Genomic DNA, 23,752 nt, shown 5'->3' with positions numbered 1-23,752 from the left:
ATGAAGTCACAATCACGATCAGAGACTTGTATTTTTAATGTGTAAGAAAATCTCAAAGAATAGATTCCCCATTTTAAAAACCTCTTTCCCTCAAACAAAATAATATGCCCCAAATAAACAAACAACACGTACATGCATGCATACTAGTATGTATAATACAATGTAGTTCATAAGCATTCCAACTTCTCACCATATTCTTTCACACGTTTTCCTGACCTAATGATAGTCCATATATGCCACAAACGTGCCATATGTTGGTTATCAACACTTTCTTTGTGTTTGTTTTTGTTTTAGCTGGCAGGGAGAGTGGTTAGTACTCACAGCAAAGTGTCAATCAGACATCAGTGGAATATATCCACAACATATTATATTTCACAAACTCAACATACTTTTATTCGGACAAACACAATCTTGTACGTTGTACATGTAGTAGTAATGTAACTGCCCAAGAGAAGTTTGTTGTATTTAAGTTTGCCAGTGGTTACAATGGTCCAGTTATCCTGCAAAGTCATGAAGCTTGAGATAGAATCAAAATACTTATTAGAAGCATAAATAATCATTAAGGATATTCAATATCCATATACATGTATGTACTGCACTTGTAGAAGTAATATTTCACCTTTGAGTTTGTTGTGCTCCACACAATCCTCAACATGCATGGTCAGCAGTCTCTCTGACAAACACCTGATGCTTTCTTCCTGCAAATAAGCAAAGGAACAGACATAACTACATGACACATTTCAGACAGTCAATCTGCTCATTACCTTCTCATTATATCCTCTAAATGACTTTAGAGGAATATAAAATAAATAAAACAAAACAAACAAACCTGCTGACCAGTTTGTCATCCCTGAAGGGATGCTAATAAATTGTTATGGTGAACTTACTATGACAATATGGTCACTAAAAAAGAAAGAACATACTCTTTCACAGGAAAGCGTATCTCTAATCTATAGGCAGAGTCAAATCTGTATCTTGAATGGAGCAACATTACGATAAAAACAACAAGAAGAGCATGAAATGTGTACAAAGTGGGAACTTTGCATATCAACACAAAATCCTGATACAATTATCAGTTTTCAAAAGTTTTGTTTAATGCCTGTCTCAAAAAAAAAAAAAAAAGGCATTAGGAAAAAGAGATGAATTAGGCCACGGCCTGCCAAAATGCAGAAAGCACTGAAATGAGCCACTTACAAGAAAAAAAAATGCACAGACTGAAGGAAGTGACAATACAAAAAACAGGGAAAACAACTCGGCATAAACTGAAAAAGAAGGGAAGTAACAAGCCACAAAGAAGCTACAAAATGTAACTCTGCATATACTAAAGGAAGTGATATCACAAGCTGCAGATATACATGTAGTGACTATTGATGAGACAATAAGGGATATCCAAGGGCCTGCCAATAGCAGTTTAGTTTGATGTGAGGACTAGAGTTAGGGTTATGTTTTGGGGGCAGAATTTATGTTTAGCTAATAGCAGGTAGAATTCATCTTTAGCTTAGCGGGCAGATATTTCATGGGAGCAATTGTCGCAGGAGCAACATCATGGAAATGCCGCAGCCACGCACATTAAGCAGGGGCGAATCCAGGAATTCTGTAAGGGGGGGGGGGGGGGGGGGGGGGGGGCAACTAATATTTCTGGTGCCACTTCCGGGTTTCATTTCATTTTTTTTTTATTTCTTTTGTTTTTAATGAAATATAAAGGGGGGGGGGCATGCGCCGGTTGCACCCCCCTCTGGATCCGCCACTGCTATTGAGTACTTTCTTACCTTCTCTTTGATTTCCGTCTCCAGAGACCCCTTCTCCTTGTTTCCATACACCTGTAGGAGCTGCTGGGAGAAACGGTGGACCAGCATGAAGCAGACCAGTCTGCGTAGCGCCAACAGGTAGGCCAGGTCCTGCCTGCCCCGCCCTTTCAGGGTCTGGTCCGACATGATGACATCCACGGTGTCCTGGGGGACGCTTTCTGATGTGATTCTGCGGTACAGCCACTCCAGACAGTCGCACTTGTCACACAGGCTCCCTGAAGTACAGGAAAGATGGGCAAAAAGAAACACACACTGACACATGGCATAGAAAGGTTCCTATGCAATCTTGCCTTCAACACTGTAATACAGGATTAATGAAGAGGTAATGACACTGCTTTGTTTTCCGAGGAAAGAGCCAACCAGACAACAAACACATTTCAAGTGTTTTCTAACTAGAGAAGCACTCTGAGAGCACAGACCTCCGCCAAGCAGCTCATTTCAACCGCTGATTTGTTCTTCCATAAAGATCGGTGATTTTTACCCATAGGGCCTACATGTGCAAGCTGAAAAACGCCCAATTTCCCAAAATAGAAGCCTTTTGTTATGTACAAACTCTCGCCCTGGACCAGAAACTAGAGCACGCACTTTAGTGCATAGCTTAAACTCAGAAGTTCATTGACCCTACCGGCCAAAATATTGAAAATTCTTCATAAAATCCACAAAAATTCCCGGTTTACTAACAAAATTTTAATCATCTGTTACATGTGTCATTCTGAACCTTCCCTGTAAGTGTAATCCAAATCCGTTAACAACTTTTTGAGTTATTTTGCACAAGGAGCAAACAAACAAACCAACCGAAACCAAAGGTAATGAAAACATAACCTCATCCCACTGCGGAGGTAATAACTTCACGTGGCATCCCTACACAATGTCAAGATAACTACTGACCTTTGACTGGTGGAGTTTTTTCCCTCTACCGATGACAAAATTTTGTATCAGATTGCTGTCTTTAGAAAGCACACATTACAATCTTACACAAAAAAAAATGGAACTGTAACAGAAGATGAAGAAAGTGGAGTCACATGAATACCTGTTCCATAAATCAAGGTTTGATATCTTTACCCCCTCTTTGACCAATCCTTGCCTTTTTTTTTCTAGGAATGAGGAGAGGGGACAAACACATTTTTACATCGCAAACAGATACTCCCATTATAACAAACACAGTTATATGATTTTTTAATTTTTTTTTTTACAACAAAGTAAAAATTCAGTTCCCAAAATTACTACCCATATATCTGTACTTCTTTTATTTGTTTGGTTTCAGATTTTCATATTGAATTATAATGAAATGAAACTGTCTGTCATGAGGACTTTGGTATACTGGGAGTTACCTGTATTTGTTTCAGTGACTGTAGCCTATCTTGTTTTTGTATGAAATTTATGCACGGAGACCATTTAAGCTAGATTGCATTTCCCTACTGTACACTGTACAAATTTCCTGTGATAGCACTTTCCAGGGGAAACTTGATCGATAGAACAAGTCTTTATTTTTTCATCTTGATGCAGCTGCCCTACCTACGTAGTTTTTAGGACACTGATCTGATCATTTCAATACAGACACACCATGTTCACTGCACTAGCAGACACTTTACCACAAAATGAACAGCTCTGATGTGCCTCCCTTCTGTAACAATGGGAAAAGCAGTCACTTAGATATCATAAATAGCGTATAGACATGGTGGATCACACAGCCATGACAACATACAGACTAACCTGTCGTGTCTAACAGAATCCTTTCAATTTCCTCCTCAGATGCAGCCACTATGTAGTGCAGTCGAGATGATACACGTGCTGCGGACATTCTTGGAGCCGCACGGCTGTAGAAGAGTACCAGCATACAAAAATTATCTTAAAAATCCTCCTACACCTCAAAATCAATCCAACTAGCGAACAATTTTCCTTTTAGATGGTTTTGCAATCCAATCAGGCAGATAGGTGTCATAGATAATATTTCACAAGTCTACAAATTACTGTATGTACATCAATGCAGGGAAAAGGTCATGCATTCTTCTCTTATTCTCTATTTTGTTGACTTTCTTTGAAATTGACAGATTTCCTCAGCTCCTGTGTGTTTGAAATAAGGAGGTTTATGGGACAATGTTTAATCAAACTCAAAGGTGAGAAAAGCAAAATAAGATATCTATTAAAACTGAGACCATACCACAATACTTATCCATTGCTAAAGATTGGTCGTAGTCTTTTATTGCTGTCAACTTTGTATGCCAAAGTGAAAACCCTGTGTGCCAAATTATTCTGAGACCACAATGCATAAGCACTTTTATAACAGTAAAACATTCATGTTTTTCAAAGCCATGCAACTTTTTAATAAAAATGTTTTGCTAGACAGACATGCAATGAGCAAAGTCCTATAGAAAATTCCAAGCTTTGCTGTTATGTAAATTCTATGACAAATCTATGATCATCATTCTTGCAAATGGCTAGTAGCTACACTTATGTTCATGTCTGAGAGGCATGACTTTAACAGACGCAACCACATCAGAAAATTAGAATTTACTCAAAAATCCCTAATGAAACACCACTATTCAATCACCATGCGACACAACATACATGTTTCTTTGTGAGGAATGGAACCACAAGTGAAGCTTTATTTGTACTGTGACATTTGGTGATTTATCAATTGGTTTGGGCGGGGTTTTACCCGCGAGCAAAATATGCAAACTTGGCAAGCCATCAACTGAATCGGGCATGCAAACGTGGCACATGAAGAGTTAAAGAACGATATCAGTACAGGTGTACACGTACAAGTCGAATTATACATTTAAAAAAGGATTGTCCAACACGCACAACAGGACATATTCATTGGTGAATTTTACCTCCAGCACTATTGCCCCACAAAATCTAAATGAAACGAGACATGAAAACTCGTCACATTGAGGACGAGTTAGGTGATACGCTTGTGGTCATCAGATGACAGTCATCTGTGATCGACAAAGAAAAGAATGTGATACAGGCACCTTGAAGTTATATTGAGCGTACATGCGAAACCGTTTCTGTAACCACTCGGCCACGGGTCATCCACGGAAATGGTAAGACAAAAAAAAAAAACAATGTATAGATATAACAGGGGGAAAGTCAATGCCCACTCAACCAACGTGGCCGTGTGAACATCTATTGCATTGCTAGACGGAAAAGCGGCCTTGTAACGACTGAGGTCGCTATGCCATTTCTGGCAACTTGGGAAAAATACGTCCCGCAGACATAAAACCTATAATCGGCTGGTTTTGATACCTTGCCTTTAATCACAATTTTCAGTGTAATGACGTCATCAAATTACAAAACAATGACATCGTCTTGAAAGACAATTGTTCAAAGTACAACACCTCAGTCGTCGTCATTACATACTATGATCGGTTTGACAAAGTCAACCTGCAAAATTGTGCTGCAGTCGAAGCAATGTGGTCTCCAACACACAAAAAAGAGGGATATGGCGTGTGTGTGTGTGTCTGTGTGTGTGTATAGGTGCGTTTATATACGTACGTGATTTCTACATGGACGAATATGTAATACAAAATTGAAGAAAAAAAAGTAAAATAGCTAAGTATTTTGTTTCGTGATTTTGTGGGGTTCCAACCCGCAACTTTACGTCTCTGAGACGTCGCCTTTAGCCACTCGGCCATACGTCTCGACGAGAAAATATGGGAAACGTAAACTTATGTATGTGAAAGATACATGAGGAATCGTTTTGTCCACATTCCATTTTCATTTTCAGTTTTAAACTGCAAAATTGTCAATCTGATGAGGAGATTTCAAAGAATAAAATGCATGATTACTGCAGCTTATTGTCTCAGCTACAACATACTAAGTTTCAGAGGAAATGAAGCAAAATCAGCTGAGATAGAGGTGCTTAAACGTTGTCAAGTCAATGCATGGTTTTAAAAAAAAATCACCTCCCATAGACATAACACGTAAACTTATCCGATTTTGTGTCTTTACTTTTATCACAATTTAAAGTATGATGACGTCATCAAACTAGAAAACATCGATATGGATTTGAAAGACAGTTGTTTAATGTATAAGATATTAATCGTACGTTGTCAGTTTGCTATTGACATGACGATCAATCACACGAATATGAGGCAGCTATTAGTACCTGTATGAAATTATTATAGGCATGGTTATCAAATTCCCTTAAAATTTCCTTATTATTGCTTTATTTTTACACACAGTTAAGCTATCTCTTTAAACTCGTCACAGTTTAATGAGAATCATGAACATCATACATTAGTACCATATTCAGTTCCATAGCTGATCGCGTTTGCTAATTAATTAAGATTTATTGTCTAGAATGTGCCATATGGCCAACCTGTATACACACGTGGACACACAAACACAATGCTAAATGTATGTATCAAACCTCTGTAACACAACTTTGAACTAACTGTAGAAAGTATCGCTGCACTTATCATACATACTTTTTATCATTATCTGAAACTCCACAAAAACCACTAATTGACAAATAATCATCAATACAGAAGACTGACTTAAAGGAACAATTCAAATACCTTTTTTTACAATGTATAGCTTCTTACATGTATAAAATCAGCACAAAGTAACCACGACTACATTGTGTTACTGAATTGATATGAACAAATTTCATTTTGTTACAATATACCATGATCAGCTTGAAAAGCCCAGCCTGCAATATTTTGCAGCAATCGAAGCAATGCAGTCTCCAACGATAAACAAAGGGATACTGTGTGAGTGTGTGCGTATAGGTGTGTTTACATGCGAACGTGACTTCTACATGGACGAAGGTGTAGTACTCCATTGAAGAAAAAAAGTAAAAAAAAAATTATTACTTTCTTTCGTGCTCTTGTGAGGTTCGAACCCGTACGTGTGCAACCTCACGTTTCTGTGACGACACCTCTAACCACTCGGCCATACGTCTCGACGAGAAAATTAGAGGAACGTAAAGTTATGTACGTGAAAGATGAATCAGGAATCGTTTCGTCCGCATTCCATTCTCATTTTCAGTTTTAAATTGCAAAATTGTCAACCTGATGAGGAGATTTCAAAGAATAAAATGCATGATTACTGCAGCTTATTGTCACAGCTACAACATACTTAATTTTCAGAGGAAATGAAGCAAAATCATCTCAGATAAAGGTGCTTAAACGTTGTCAAGTCAATGTATGGTTTTTAAAAAAATCACCTCCCATAGACATAACACGTAAACTTGTCCGATTTTGCGTCTTTACCTTTAATCACAATTTAAAGTATGATGACGTCATCAAATTTCAAAACCATGACATGGACTTGAAAGGCAAATGTTCAAAGTAAAACATATCTGAATTTGGGGTGATATTAAGCTTAAACAATAGAGATACGAGTAAATGAATGTCAGAAAGAGTACCTCAAAAAAATTAATTCCACTTTTTTGATTTCAGATGATGATATGATGACGTCATGAGTTTTCCTGGCAATATTGGTACTTGAAACGTTATTTCCAATTCATATGCTTTTGTAATATGCAATAGAAATATAGGGTCAATGGACGATTTAAAGAGCTATGGCGACATAAACAAAAACATGTTTTTTCACTATATTTGCAGAAAGATGCGCGCGCGGAATTTCAACTTTGACGCCAGTGCATTCCTTTGTTATAGGTCAAAATCGATCGGAAATCAATGGATATTGTTACTCAAAGTATCAGAAATCCAAATCAGTCAAAAAAATTGCATTTTCATGTTAGTTACGCCCTCTGCGCGCGAAATTGCGCGGACGGACGCGCACGCGAGAAAATGTTTGAAACGCTTAAAATTGTCTGAAACTTCGAGATTTCCCATTGGGAAGTCGTTTTGAGCCTTTTAAAATTTTGACGCGCGCAAACGCGCGCGTAATGATGACCTGGGTAACTAGCGTTAAAACGTAAGATAGAGCGTGACCTGAACTTTGCGTCCACCGAAAATGATACAGAAATGATATCTAGTTATGAAGTTATGATCGATCATGTGACAAGGTCCGAAAATCACAAAATGGCGCCTAGATGATGTCATAGATATGTTACTGTCATGAAAACCTTATTGTGGCTAGATATTGTTATGAGACATGTTGACTGAAAATGTCATGTTATTCCGTAATGTCATTGTTGAGATATTGACGACACAAAATGTGGCAGAAAGAAAGAAGAATAAAAAAAAAGAGAAATTTTGGCAATCACAATAGGTGATACGCTGATAGCGTATCACCTAAAAAAACAATGAAAAAACAAACAATGAACTGAAGACATTCCATTCTCCCCTCAGAAGGTTTACTGCTGTGCCATGTCAAGACAGGAAAACTTCATGTGCAACAAAATTACTCTCATCCAGAGAACAATGAATACCAACACTGCATGGATATTAATAAACATACGAAATTGTGCAACTTACGTCCTGATGGCAGCCAAGAAGACGCCATTCCTGGAGATAGCGAGGCCATTGACCTTGTAGCCAAGGATTCTTGCTGGCTCCTTCAGACTCAGAGAGACAGAGATGCCTGGAGGGTAAATTTGTGGAGTGGGGGCATGTTTGTCACTCAATTCTAGGAATATAACGTCGCTGGGGCAACAAAACCTTGTATCTACAAATGTCCAGGAGAGCAAAAATAAAAAAAACATAGTAGCCAAAGCACTATATCAAATGGGATAGACTTTTCTTTGACTTGCTGTGTGGTTGCTTCATTTTTGGGATAAGGCAACTAGGATTTGGACAGGACATCACCTGACTGATTACTGTATACGCTATATATTTCGCGGGGGTTTTATTTTCGCGAATTTCGCGAGTCGGGAGCTATTCGCGAAATTAACAACACGCGAAATTATTACCTTTCAAAATGAATCCCTTGCCTTGATGATACGAACATTTCAGTACTAGCATACCATGTCACGGCTTACCGAACAGACAATACTGGCTAAGCTTGTTTACGCACGTCCACGTCTACTTACGAATACTGTAGAGAGCAATCCATTATCGCAGGGGGACCACTCGTCAGAAATCTAATGCGATGGACTTAACCACTTCAAAAATATTGAATTCTAACTTACTAGTTCGCAGAGTTTGGTAAGTTTTTTTCATGCAGTGTATAACTAGTATCATTCTTATTTGCTAGTAAGTTGAAAATTTACACTTTCTTTGCCACTTCATATTTTCTCTGGTCCCTCAATCGCGAATTTAACCACTCGCGAAAATGTGTGACAGCGGCAATTCGCGAAAATTTATGTACGCGAAAATTATAGCGTATACAGTATCTGACCATTAATCAAAAACGTCATTTTCAACAAAACTTGAGATACAAGATTTTGTCACCCCAGCAATGACAAGATGATGACTGAACAATGGAAAGCAAGGTTTCCTTGATACAGTGGAGTTTTCTTTTACAAAAAGATTGCACAGAACAAATCCCTTTACCAATGGGGTGATTTGGCAGTTCCCACTCTACATATTCCTTCTTTTGCATGTGTACTCTGATACAGCAAAGGCAAAAGGTACTGGACTTCCTCTCGGATTATACTGTGAGGAAGATGGGGGGGGGGGGGGGCGGGGGAGGTTGGACAACAACATACTGTGACAGCTAATTACAGGGCTGCCAACTCTCACGCATTGAGCGTGAGACTCACGCATTTTGGTCCTTTCTCACTATAAAACTTTATTTCATTTGCATGCATTTCTATTGATCTCACTCATTTTGACTCCCAAATTATAGCATTGGCCGATGGGAGTCTCACTCTCAACTAGTTTCCAGTGTTGGCAACCCTGTAATCAGTAAGGTGAATAGACATTTATTCAAAGCCAGTGCCACACAAGTTGATACATGATAGCCAAAACATGAGAATAAGTCATTTCATCACTGTCTGTTAGTAAACACACATTGGGCTGTGCTAACTGCTCACAGGAACTACAGTAGTCTATATTAGCGCACAAGTAATATGTTCTGCAGTACTGCAACACCTGGACCAGATTTAATGCTTATGAAATTCTGACAACTTTAGCAAGCCTGCAAAATGAATTCACATGAATTAACCAACAACTAGAATGAAACCACGACATGGCCGGAACCAACCATTTTCCTTCTGAATGCGGGCTTCCTGGATGCTGCCATCTGTTGATGAGGAGTACACCAGGTTCTTGTAACAAACAAATCCTGCGAAGAGGAAGACATTACACAGTAAGACAGTCACTGCAGCATATCATCTTCATCATGCATCTTATATTCAACTACTGTACGTGTGCATCACAGACCATAGACTAAGAAAGACCTACAGAGATTGCAACTTTCAGCATGGAAAATTTTGTTTGAGAATATCTCATTTGAAGTTGTCAGAGGCAAAAAGTAATACATGTAAAAGCCATCATACCTCATTCTATGTTTGATGAAGCTATTTAATACTCAGGCCTGCACAAAATGTTTACAGATACACTCAGTTTACCAGATGTGAAATTATTTCTGGCATAACAGGAGACATCAAGCATATGTAGAAGCCCTTGCTTTGATATGCCTGGCTATACATATGTACGATATGTTTCATAGCAAAGTGATTGCAAGTCTATGGATACTTCAAAATCTGGTAGGAAACTGATTAACACATGACGAATATCTCCACCTTATCACTGAAGACAACACTCAACATCATGTAGTATTCTTTCACAACATTACTAAAATTACTATTAAACGATGAACACAAAACAAGTCTCTTATCACTCTCATCAACATATCCCATCACAATGAAACACAAATAAATTCAATTCATGAAGCCCATATGATAATTTGAATATGACGGATGCATGTATGCTAATAACCTTGCGCTACACTGCATGCTACCTTAAAGCTTTTAGAATGCAAACACAAAATCAACACAAACCAAACTGACTAGAAATGTCGCTATGGCGACTGGTATGCCTCCGCCATAATGCATGATTCTCCTAATAGGTCTAGATAGTACATGTGGACAATGTGTAATTACATTTTCAAAAAATTGGCAAAATATTAAAATGACAAGTTTGTCACAAATGTGTTGAATGTTCACCTTCCTTGACCTAGGTTTAATTGGATGAATAGGAGAGCATGTATTTGGGATTTAAGAACTTTAACTTGACTTTGACCCATTCATACGTTTATGCATTGAGTAATTTTCAAGGTATGGAGAAAAAGTGCAATTTCTGTATTGAATAGTAAATTGTTACCATTTTCATCTGGCCTTTGACCCTAAAATTCATAAGATAATCACTGTCAGGCAGAACATGCATAAATATGTAGTACGTTTCAAGATAACTTGAGCCACTTCCGAGATATGGAGGAAAAACTTAGTTCAGCACTTTCACTTGATCTTTGACCTTTTGACCTTTGAGGCAAAAACAAAAGAAAAACAAAACTTTCCAGAGAATCTCTATTAGGTTATACATGCATACACCAAGTGTAAAAAAAACATAATCCTGCTGGCATTGCATAAACATGAGGGAAATAGCAAAATCTTGAAGTGTTGCCCTTGACCTTTGACCCCTGACCTTTGACCCCATGAACCCTAAATTCTCTAGATAATCACTGCCAGTCAGTGCATGTATATATACTATGTTCCATGAAGATACCTTGAACAATTTCCAAGGTACAGAGAAAAAAGGTGAAGTTTTAATATTTTTCTTGACCTTTTGACCTTTGACCTTTGACCTCATGACCCAAACTTTCACCAGAGAATCTAAATCGGGTAATACATGTATACACTAAGTTTCAAGAAAATATCTTCAGGCATTGCATAGATATGATGGAAATAGTGAAATTTTATGTATTTCACCTTGACCTTTTGACCTTTGACCTTGAGCATGTGCACCCAAAAGTTGATAGGCACAACTTCACCCCCTAATACACATACATGCCAAGTTTCATTAGGATACCTCAAAAGGTTTTGATAGTTACCCTGTCCACAAAATTCATTACGGACGGACGGAAGGACGGACGGACGGACGGACGGACGGACGGAAGGACGGAAGACCTCACGGTGATATACTTGTGTGTCTACCCCTTTGTTCTCCCTTTTGTTAAAATAGACACACAAGCAAAAATTTTAGCCACACAAGCCTGACGGAATAAAGGCCATCTATTGTGCACTATTGTTCTCCTAGCCACACAAGCATACTCTCGTTAGCACGGACGGACGGACGGACGGACGGACAACCCGAAAACATAATGCCTCCGGCACCACTTCGTGACGGAGGCATAAAAACATACCTGAGAGAAGAGATGTGTGGAGTGACACTTTGTGAGACTGGTGTTGGACCTCAAGTTTCCCTTCTCTCATCACAAACTGGAAGACCATGATATACAGACCCTTTGCTGCTGCTAGGACAAATGCGTCACCAGTCTGCAGGGTTACAAAACCACACACACACACACACAAACACAACACATGCATTCCAGTAGAATAAAGAACATTGAAACAGTTAACCATTGTGAAGATATTCTGTGGACATCAAGATTGTGAAAACAATTGATGATGACTTGCTAGATCGCAGAATAAGTTGTTGTAGCTTGTAGCCAAGCTAATAAGATACATAAAGCTGGCAACATGTGATATGTTGGTATGAATATGGTAGAGAAAACTGGCCAAAGTTTGGACAATGTCCGATGTCTTATTGCCACATTAACTTTCTGAGATTAACCCGTTGAGGACAAGTCCTGCGTATACTCGGGCAAGTGTCTATGGAAAATGTTGTAGCAAAATCCCCCCGTCGAAAGAAGTTTGATAATCATATCGTTGGTCTTGTAATCATCACCTATGACTACTCCTCCTTAAACTATTTATTCACTGATATGAAATAAAGTGTAACCCATCTGTAGAAAATATGTAGCACACCTCTCACTTGAAAATTTATGATTACACAATTATGCAAAGAACAATAGCCCTGCAAATTTCCTTCTCTTATCACTTTTATAGATAAGATGCTTATGTTGGCTGCACCTCCACAAGTAACTAAGAGCAGGAGTGGATAATTCCTCCTTATGTTAGATTTCTTCCAATTTTTTACATCTGTTCTTGTTTTTATCTTTTCCCTTGTTTCTATCAGAGACAACATGTCAAAGACTGAGCCAAACAAACAATGTGAGGCCATGCACACATTCAGTTTAATTTGTTGTTGATTACTCACACAAAGTGCATTGACCCAAGCCATAGCCTGGATTTGGAGCTGGTCTTTCTCCTCCCACGCATCGCCTAACTTCCTCACGATGATCTCTTGACCCAAGGTCAGAAGAACTTGCCAAATGGACAGTCTCCCCTCCTGACCTCCAGTGGCAAGGAATGCTGTAGAGATGGCATACAAACCATAGATGTCAAATACTATAAAAGAGAAAATTTTGCCTGCGCAATTATTCATGCTCTGCTGGGTAAGATGAATGTTTTTAGTTTAACAAAAGTTTTTAGTTTCACAAAATCAAAACATTAATTTTAGTGTTATCAATAACTATAAAAAACATTGGCATGTTCGAATTTCCTAATAGTTTCTGTTCGCGCTAAATGCATTAAAATTTCCACACCACAAAATGTTTATTTTCATAGTATTTTAAATGGGTTGCTTCCATTATTCAAAAGAAGAGCAAATTGGAAACTACTACATTGAATGTTTTAATATCCATTTCATGTACTGTCAACAATGAAATACTGCACTAAATTCACTGATCTGGAAAAGTGGGCTATTTTGACGGCACTCGTATGAATGAATCAATTAATTCATAGAACAGATGCATGAATACAACCACAGCAAAGATATCATTAACCCGTTGAGGACGGTTTGACTTTTCTACAACACGCATTTCCCATAGACACCTGCCCGAGTATACTCGGGACTCGTCCTCAATGGGTTAATAAGATTTTACTGAACATCCTCTGTAGGGAAGTCACTGGAACCATTATAAGTATCCAATTTATTGCATCAGATGAAGATGAAATTTAACCCGTTGAGGACGAGTCTGAGTATACACAGGCAGGTGTCTATGGGAAATGCGTGCTGTAGCAAAATCAAACCGTCCTCAACGGGTTAAGAATACATCCACACAGCGTCTCCAGTCTCTTGTTTAGTTTCTTTGAATAACTGGTAAACCCAAGAAATATTGCATGCTTAACCCCTTGTGTGCTTTGAGTGCTGATTGGCACAGAAAATGTCATAGCATTGTACACACTGTCCAAAGTACCTTGCACAGAAGGGGATAATGTTTTGGGAACTTTAATACTGTGGTTTATGATAGTCCACAAAGAACTTCAGCCCACTAGATGCTGCAACGGTTGCAGTTACATGTACCGTGTACAAATGTATGTGGCACCTTCCCATATTTTAAAGCCTCAGCCTCCTTACCACTCTGACCAGGATGCGCAGTGTCCACTAGTGGGTGGTGCCAGGCTAGAGCCGATGTCCAATCATGTCCAGCTTCAATGACTGAGGCTACTGAGGCAGCATCCCTGGAGAAGAATACAAAGAACATTTTCATAAAGCTACATATGAGCATGACTGAAGTGAAAAATTGACAGATAGATATAGATAAAAGATAGACTGACACAAATACAAATAGATAGGTTGATACCTTGCTGGCTAGCTCGCTAAAGTAGATAAAGAAAGCTGTCAATCTACTTCAGTAGATTTAAAGATGCATAGAAACATGCATAGGGTTTAGAGATTGACATGTGCATAGATATAGAAAAAAAAAGAAATTCCTTAAATCATCTAAATATGTTGAGTTGTCATTTAGAATGATGATGACACACACAAAAAAATGATATCCCATTAACATGCAGCATATTTGAAATTAATCTCCTCTATCTATAGTATCCAAGAATATGGTCATTTGAACATATGTGACCCTGCACCTCAAAACAAACTAAAAGTCGCCAGACATGAATTTTTAGTTAAGACCATATTCTGAAAGAGCACACTTTAAGCTTTAAAATGATGTATAACTCCAATCAAATGGACTCTCCTAACCTATCTAAATATTGGAAAGAAAGCACAAACTCAGGAAAAGTGTGAACTGAGAAAAGAGGCTCTGAAGTACAGTGTCTATTCAAGCGCTTAATCTCTACCAAACCGTGCTGGCTGTGCGATTAATGGGACAAAAAACAGGAAGTAAACCACCAGAGTAACAACAATGAAGGGATTATCAGATTAAACTGAAATTAAGCATGCCTCATTACCACATTCTGTAGATAATTAATGCCAACTTTCCAAGCAGTAGCACTATCCTTTCAAAAGTTATTAGAGTTGAAAGTGAAGAGTGTGTACAAGGTTTTTTTCAGAAATGAACTAGAAATGTCGCTATGGCGACTGATGCCTCCGCCATAATGCATGATTCTTCCAATAGGCGTATAGTACAATGTCTTCACAATGTGTGATCCATGACATTTTCACATAACTGGCAAAATATTGAAATGACAGGTTTGTCAGAAATATCTTGAACTGGGTTTGCCATAATTTTCTAAAGAGTGCAGTTATACATATTTGGGGAATTTTGGGGAAGTTTATGCATTGAGTAATTTCATAGGTATGAAGAAAGAGTGTGATAACGGTACAAAATATTTTTTTTTTTTGGGGGGGGGCATTGAAACCTGGCCTTTGACCCTTATCCTTTGACCTTCAGGCTGGAAATTTCCTGGAGAATCTCCATTAGGTAATGCATGTACTCAGTTTTGAAACTTATAATGCAAGCATTGCATACACTAGTATATGAGGGAAATAGTAAAATTTTGAGGAGTTGACCTTGACCTTTGACCCCTGACTATTGATCCATGACCCCTAAATTCCGTAGAGAATCCCTGCCAGACAGTACATGCGTATGTACCAAGTTCCATGAAAATACATTGAACCATTTGCAAGAAAAGTGATATTGCAACGTTTTCACCTAACCTTTGACCTTTTGACCTTTGACCTTATGACATGAAACTCTCTCTGGAGAATTTTTATGCAGTAGTTCATGTCCACACCAAGTTTCAAGAAAATACCTTTGGGCATTGCATAGATATGGGGGAAATTGCAACATTTGTAGAATTTGACCTTGACCTTTTGACCTTTGACCTCTTGCCAATGTCACTAAAATCTACTCCACTAATTGTCCCATCATACATCATCCTTGGACCAAGTTTGGTGAAAGCTGCTTCATCCAGTTTTGGGTTATCACGTAAACAGATAAATTTTAGGATTTGACCTTGATCTTTGACCTTTGACCTCTGTCCGATTTCACTGAAAAACTAATCAAGTAATTGTCCCATCATACATCATCCTCCAACAAAGTTTGGTGAAATTTGCTCCATCCAGTCTTGAGTAATCGCGTAAACGGATACAATTTCATGATTTGACCTTCGCCTTTGACCTTTGACCTTTAGCCGATTTCACCCAAAATCTAATCAACTAATTGCCCCATCATACTTCAAACTTGGACCAAGTTTGGTAAAATTCCAGTAAATATTACTCAAGTTATCGACGTACGGACGGACGGACGGACGGACAACCCGAAAACATAATGCCTCCGGCACCACTTCGTGGCGGAGGCATAGAAAGGGATTATAAAGACACACCTAATCATATTATTCTACCAAAAATGTTCGATATAAACTGCTAGAAAAACACACTTTTCTGCCCGTTTTATGATACCAAATTTTAGCATAATGTAAAAGAAGACCCGCTCTTTCAGAAAATATGAAAAAGTCAAGTTCGGCTAGGTTGACCCATTTCACTTATTTTCAGTCCTCAGGCAAAATCAGTGTGTGCGACTTTATGTTCGTTTTGAGGTGCACGGTCACATATATTCACATCTACTACGTGAACAATGTCATTTAAAATGAAAGAACTATCTATCTCAATTAACGGCTGAATATTCACATTTCAGTACCCTTATTTGCATGTCCAAAAAAAACAAAATTGTACAATTTCATATCAGAAAAAAAAACAACTAAATCCACAAAGTTCAACAATACATCAAGCTGGAGTTTGGAGACATTAACCCGTTGAGGACGGTTTGATTTTGCTACAACACGCATTTCCCACACACACCTGCCCGAGTATACTCAGGACTCGTCCTCAACGAGTTAATGAAAGCTGGCAAACAGGAAAGGAGTCAAATACTCCCAAATACAGGGCATTTAGAGCACGCCTGAAACCCTCTGAACTCTGTATGAACAGAAAATCTGGCCTTGCAGTGCTCTAATGTTATGCCCCTCTCGAGGTTAGGTTCAGGAGAGCTCCTGAAGCATTATAAACTCTGTATGAACAGTCACCAACATTTTGAGAGCTCCAGAAGTGGTATGTGGTGTACGCTGTGTATGCAGTTTACATGTTAGAAGTTCCCCGTGGACCTGAAGGTCACACTGACATTTATACCCGTCTCAGCCACTTCGAGTGTGCTCTTGACAAGCCATGAGTCTCTATATGAACAAACTCAGAGGGGTATTACTAGTAGTTAAAGCACTACAGGAGCGTTCCTGGGCACAACTTTGTGTATAGATAGAGTTTAAATAGTCTATCAAAATTTTGTCAAGTGTTAGTGCGGGGGGGGGGGGGGGGGGGGGAGGCAGAGGGACAGGAGAAGGATACAGTACACGACAGAAGACCTCCCTGGAAAGGATGACATGATACCAACCTGTGTTGAATGGGATATTCCACCTTCCACACCACCACATGGCCACTCTTCATGGCAGCAGCCAGGAGATAAAGCTGGACGTGGTCCAAAGGAGGGCAATCCACTCTGGATCTCTTGGCCCTGGGGCCACCTGTCTGGTGCTGCTCTACCAGGGGCTTTCCACTGAAAGCCTCTGACCATTCCATTCCTACATGGGCAGAATATAGTCATATCACAGGAAATAGTGCTGGAGTGTTAGAAGAGGCATTTGAACAAACTTGTCTCCCTATGTTTGGAGCTTTCATGGGGTAAAGGATAATCCATAATCTCCTAATCTATTATACCACAAGACAGAAAGCATACTCTAAAAGAGGAATGTTCGCCTGCATTTTAACTTCGCAAATTTCGCGAGCGGCAACATTTGCTAAATTAAAATGCACGCAAAGGTTCTTGCCTACACAATATTCATTGGATGCCAATGACACCTCGCGTAAATTTCATGCAGCAAGAAAGGCCTTTGGCTCCAATTCACGAAATTTTCATGCCGCAAATATATATATTGTTTTACAGCATTAAAACCCTTTACAAAAATGATATACACACAATAATCAAGCATATTGTAAGAATCACTTTAAAAACCCAGTTGCTGGGTAAACATGGGTGGTCCAGTTGAAAATATCTTCATTCGCTGCCAACAGGGTACATTTGAAAAAACACAAAAAGCGTCTGTCAGTCATGTATCAGCGAATGTCAGCACTGAAGTGCTCACTCATTGGAAACGGTCAACTCCAGTCAAGATGCTTCACCTGAGTGTGTATTTATATATTGGAGATCAGTGATGAAGCTGTCTACAATTTTTAACAGGATTCTCAAATAATATGATGCAATATTTGGTACCCTGGGATATCAATTGAAAATTCGCCATTTTGTTGAATTATTTATTTCTTTGTCAGCGTTGTACCCTGGGTTACAAAAATGTATAAAAGAATCATTTTCGTGCTATTTTGTACAGAAATGTTTTCTATTGTTTGTGATTATGCAACAATATATGCATGCCAATAATAATTTTTTTTTCCTTATCTACATGCTCTGTTGTAATCTTCACTGTTTATAAGTTGACATGGAAGGAACATCAGCATTTGAATTGTTAAAACCGCGCCAATTTATGCCGGCACTGATGATGAGAAAATAGTCACCACGACAACATTGCACAACTGTATGATAATGGACACAAGGTGGTGCTACACAAGGCCGAACCCCGGGTAACAACGGTACCCCGGAGTACGTTGTGCTGCATCATATCCCAACCAGACCAACCTCTTCACTCCATGGTGTCCCCACAGTACCAGATACAAGTGAACAAACACTACTGTATACGCCATATATTTCATGCGTCTAAATTTTCAGGAGACGGGAATACCCAACGATTTCGCGAGTGGTTAAATTCGCGATTGTGGAGTCCTGTACTGAATGGAGAAGTGTACACATGTACGTCACATTCACATCTGGATCATAGTCAATATTTTCGTGTGTCTTTAATTTCGCGATTAGCACCGACTCTCAAAATTCGCGAAAATAAAAACCTCGCGAAATATTTGGCGTATACAGTATGTCAACAAAAGAATTCATGAGCTGACCAGTAGTTTCCAGCTGGTGCATCCTACGTTGGCACTCCTCAAAGTCACCGGTCAAGGTCAGCTTTTGGTCATTACTTGGCTTTCCAGTCAGGCTGAAGTTCCTCATTTTGACGTAGTCATAGAGATCAGGCATCAGATGCAATGGCTGTCAATGAATGGTGAATTTTGAGGTTAGTCTGTTGAAAAGTAGCTCACTTTAACATTGTCACTATTATGAATACGTACAAGATGCGGCAGAAGACCTGTCAGATATAACATTGATACAAAGCGTTCACACCCCATAAAATCCTGGAGAAATTTGTACTCTTCTAAATTGTATTGTCAATTTGAGAATCAGCTGTAAATTTTTAGCAGTTTAATAGGACTCCTATGAAAGAAGAAAATATTGTGACAAGTTATGCTACATAGATTTATGACTTAAACACACACACAACAGGACTCTCATGAAGGACATTCTTTAGCTCTTTTTCTTTCTTGCATATAATTGGTTTTTACCTACAATGATCATTTTGTTTTGCTATTTTTCATGTGGTTTCATTACAAACAATATAAAATGGAAATTAATATTCCCTCCATCTACTATAATCATACCATTTCTGCATATTTGTTTGACAGCCGATATTACTCATAATCTATTTAGTTCAGCACAAGTCTTGTGAAATCTTAAAGTTTCCATGCCATTAGAAAAAGTTTTCAATGAATAGCCATGAACATGAAAAAAAAAAAGACAGAAATATTACAGGAACAGTGAAGATATTAAACTATTTCTCCAGAGTGGTTGGTGTAGGGCTTCCATACCTTGCCAATGCCATTTGAGTCTTCTTTCATACACAGGACTAGCTGGTGAGCTCTCGTTAGACATGCTAGCAAACTCCTATGACAAATAGAATCATTGAGAGATGCATTACAACATGTTAGTTTACTGTGTGGGCCTACATAGCTTTCAAAGAAATGATAAGTAATATGGATCATATGTTTGATATGCCACCTGGAAATTGAAGGCTGGTGAATATACCTAATTTTTACTAGGAGAGACAAAACAAAGCATATTCACATAGTGAGACTTCAAAGCACTAAATACATACATGCATCACTGTAGGCCTACACGTTACTACGATGTCAAGTTAGATAACAGTGTGAAAAACAGTTTGAAGGCACTGCAGAATAACTGTGAGGGGACAAAACAAGATCAAACTTGACAAAACATCAAGTAATGAAGAGATGTTTGTTCTGAAATTTTTGTTTCAGGGTTTGTTGGACTGATGTTAACCCATTCAAGAGAGGAGAGATGATGTGGTAAAATGCCAACAGTGCCTGCTCACAGTCGCTAAAAGTGTGAAGGGCTCCAAGGGGCAATAGCTTGCAACTCTTCTCTCATATATTTTGACAGCAGTGTTTTTACAATAAGACCATAAAATCTTTGTGCAAGCAATGTGCATTATATTGGATCTTCTGCTCTTTGCAGCACATTGAAATTCTGTTTAACTACACTGTGCTTCTGCATGTCATATCCCTATTTATCTTTCCCATTTTCATTCTTTTTTTCTGACACAAAGGTACAGTCCATCATAACCTTTTTCAGAATTCTAGTTAGTGCAAAATTACTCTGAGGATTATTGCAGACTTGAGAAAAGGGACCTGATGAGCAAAGCCTGCATTTATATCAGGTTTTGAAATTCAAATTTATTAGAACTTTTTAAAACTCAAGGTGTTACATATTGTCAGCATGCAGAGAGTAGTTCATTTGTAGCTTCCCTTTAATGCTCAGCAGTTAAAATTAGACACCTGATTTTGTTATGGTTAATAAGAGACATGGTATACCAGCATTACCTCTTGTTGGAACGACTGATGGGAGAAAATTTGACTTTCAAAGGGTCAGAGTTCAGCTCAAAGTCAATCAGACCATTCATGACAAATCTGTGCTGGGTGACTGTAGAGAGAAAGAAATTCACATGAAACTAAGGTGATACGAAATGGATTAGCAGACCAATTAATCCTTGTTCCCTGATGATTATACTTTCAGTATGTCCCTGCTGATTGATATGGAGAGTAGCCTACTGGGATTCACTATTGTGTTTGTGACACTAATGTCCAGCTGGGCAATGCTAACATCATCAATATTTCTTTTTTGATCATTTCACAGCTCTGCTACAGGCTCCATGGATACTTCTTGATGATGTCCCAGAAGAAAATGTGGAGGGTCTACCTAGGCTCCAGTAGCAGAGAGATCTTATTATTCACTGTCAGCAAAGAGCATTCCTCTGTAAGCCCGTATGCAGCAGATGTGCCCACTGGCAAATAAAACATGATGCAGTTGAGTTGGAAGTTCAATGAGACAGATATTAGAACAGCCTAAACACAAACTGCACAGTCATTATAAAGATTTCATATCAAACGAGGTGAAAAGGAATCACTGTTTTCATGTGGAGCTCTACATCACTAAACTTGACCTGCTGAACCGTAGGTGGGATTTCTCCCTTGCCGTGCTGTGAACTTACACGAGTCTGAAGGCAGTGCGTTCACAATCTTTCTATTGATGCCTATGTCAGGTTTCTTATGGCTCTCAGTCCCCGGATCATAGTCCCATACTTCTTTTTCAAGATCAAAGAGTTCATCTCTCAGAAAAGGTGTAAATCTTTGAACCTGCAAGAATGAAACAACAAAAATTCTACAATTACAGTAGGTCTTGTATTAAAAATCAAAAGGCTATTTTTCTGCACAAAGAATCAACTTGTGATAGCCAAGCAATAAAGCTCTACTTGTCAAGGTAAAGATTTTTTAATCAGTTTGTTCAATGTTGTTGCATTTCTGGATTCTGTATTCATCAAAAATGCAGGGAAACAGGTAGACAGAAAGATCCGTCTGTCCGGAGGACTCTTTTGTATTTTGCCATTAACGCCGTCCTCCGTAGACACACGGAAGGTTGTAGTACCCATTGCTGTGTGGATGTTCTTAACCACTGTCTCTATGGAAAATTGGGTGAGGTACCTCACCCTTCTCGATTGCGTCTAATTCACGGCCCTAGGTCGGCAAATTTAAGCTTGAATAGTTAAATCAACTATTCAAGAATAGACTACACTCACCAGATTAATGAATAATCGAATATTTCGGTCGAATTTTCAACGCAAAACACACATCAACCAGCCCGTCGCGTCGTCACGTTCAAACTGCAGAAACATACAGTATGAATCTATTAGCCAATCACATGCGAGGTAGTTTCTACGTGTTTTTTTTACTTGATAAATTACCTCGCATGCGATTGGTTTGCAGATTCAAAATGGCGACCTACAGCTAGCGAACGGCGATGTTGCGATATGGATAAAATTTCTGCATTATAACCGCGTTACTGTGAGTATTTCGATTGCAAAATGTGAGAAATTAACCCCAAATATTGCTGCATAATGTGTCATGTCATGTCAAACTTGTTTGAATGTAAAAAAGCTGTCTGAAATTTGGTTTATCGTAACGTTTGATCTGTGCGCTACTGCCACACAGGAGCTGGCATCATTGACTTCGGTCTGTATACGGAGGGGATCCGTGAAGCCAGACGCAGTCTCCGCGGAACATTCCCCGACGGACAGATACAGACCGATCTTTCGGTCAAGGAAACAAGCTACTTCACATGTACAGTCTGATAGGTAACTTTCCCTCTACTTAAAGCAATCATTCATTATTCATTCCTGTTGATCTATTCCGTGAGTTTATCAGCCCATCAATTTTCGCCCATATTGGATGGATACATGCAAGGCCAGGAAAAAGAATGTTAATTCACAACCAAGATGTTCGTTCACTAGCGGGATATGCAGTTCAGACAGTACACAGGTACACTACAATTCAGTTTGCAAGAATCTTCAGCTTACTGAAGGAGGCAGACTTAACCAGAACCAGCACCAGCAGAAGAAGAAGAAGACAAAGAAGAATTCAGTCGCAATAAATTTACTAATCTAATACTAATAATACTAATTAGATTCTATAGGGCCTAGGCGCTAATGCAGTTTTGTTTTCTACTCCCAAACTGACCTAAACATTATTACATCTGTCTTATATTCTATGGGTACACCGCTGCCAAATTACTATGTTAATAACAGTCAATTTCAGCAGTCTAGACAAGACCAACTACTAGTTCTACTACTAGTTGCAGTGACACTGGGTCACCGTGGTCATTCCATCGGGCTTCCATCACCCCGCCGCGCTGCCGCGCCGCGCTGTACGCTGCTAAGGCAGCAGGCAATCCGCGGCCGCGACATCGACAGATACAAGACTACAACAACAGACAAAAATGTGTATACGTGGGACTGTAGTCTTGATTCGCGGTTTGAAAAGAACAACTTACCAACACATAGACTGACTTTTCGGCAGCAATGGCAATTTTGTTATCCTGGGACCATGTCAACACATCAATACCAACTGCCGTTTGAACTAATTCAAGGTCAGATTTCATTGTAAAGGATAAACCCTCGGATCGGCTCACAGTCCACGGTGCAGTCGTTCACCTCGCTCGACTTATGCGGGGAGCTCGAGATGGGGGGGGGGGGGGGGGGGGGGGGAGGGCGCTGGGGAGGGGGCCGCCTAGAGGCTGTGGAAAAAAAACGAAAATATTAGTTAAAAAACAAAAACAAACAAACAAACAAACAAAACACTCGTGACGCGTGACTTTCCTGAGGTTCCGTACCGTCCGGAGATTCTGCTGTCGTCGAATTGGGCCATGGGGAAGGG

General features: G+C 39.1%; 1 protein-coding gene across 1 annotated transcript; it reads right to left on the bottom strand.

Annotated features, from left to right (window-relative positions):
- Positions 1–1,915: 1,915 nt before the first annotated feature.
- Positions 1,916–23,534, bottom strand: LOC139716428 (general transcription factor 3C polypeptide 4-like). The gene is made up of 14 exons (XM_071627974.1): positions 23,370–23,534; positions 21,535–21,679; positions 20,867–20,966; positions 19,835–19,910; positions 19,037–19,181; positions 17,421–17,607; positions 14,150–14,253; positions 12,947–13,101; positions 12,030–12,162; positions 9,870–9,950; positions 8,201–8,306; positions 3,522–3,625; positions 2,697–2,755; positions 1,916–2,023 (listed from the first exon to the last, which is right to left on the bottom strand). The coding sequence occupies exons 1-14, from the start codon at positions 23,475–23,477 to the stop codon at positions 1,916–1,918; spliced, it is 1,611 nt and encodes a 536-aa protein (XP_071484075.1). The 5' UTR covers positions 23,478–23,534.
- Positions 23,535–23,752: the final 218 nt, after the last annotated feature.

This window comes from Diadema antillarum, unplaced genomic scaffold (genome assembly GCF_040938485.1).
Source record: "Diadema antillarum isolate AM-2024a unplaced genomic scaffold, OU_Dant_1.0 scf00000065, whole genome shotgun sequence".
Classification (NCBI taxonomy): Eukaryota; Metazoa; Echinodermata; class Echinoidea; order Diadematoida; family Diadematidae; genus Diadema; species Diadema antillarum.
Note: the sequence above shows the minus strand (reverse complement) of the source record. Positions and strands in the feature narration are given on the sequence as shown.

Excerpts from the sequence above, each read along its gene's own strand:
- LOC139716428 (XM_071627974.1), bottom strand. The coding sequence starts at position 23,477 with ATGAAATCTGACCTTGAATTAGTTCAAACGGCAGTTGGTATTGATGTG. Across the intron at positions 19,911-20,866 it reads ATCAGTCGTTCCAACAAGAG|GAGTTTGCTAGCATGTCTAA; the intron begins GTAATGCTGGTA and ends TATTTGTCATAG. Across the intron at positions 19,182-19,834 it reads ACTCAAATGGCATTGGCAAG|CCATTGCATCTGATGCCTGA; the intron begins GTATGGAAGCCC and ends ATTCATTGACAG.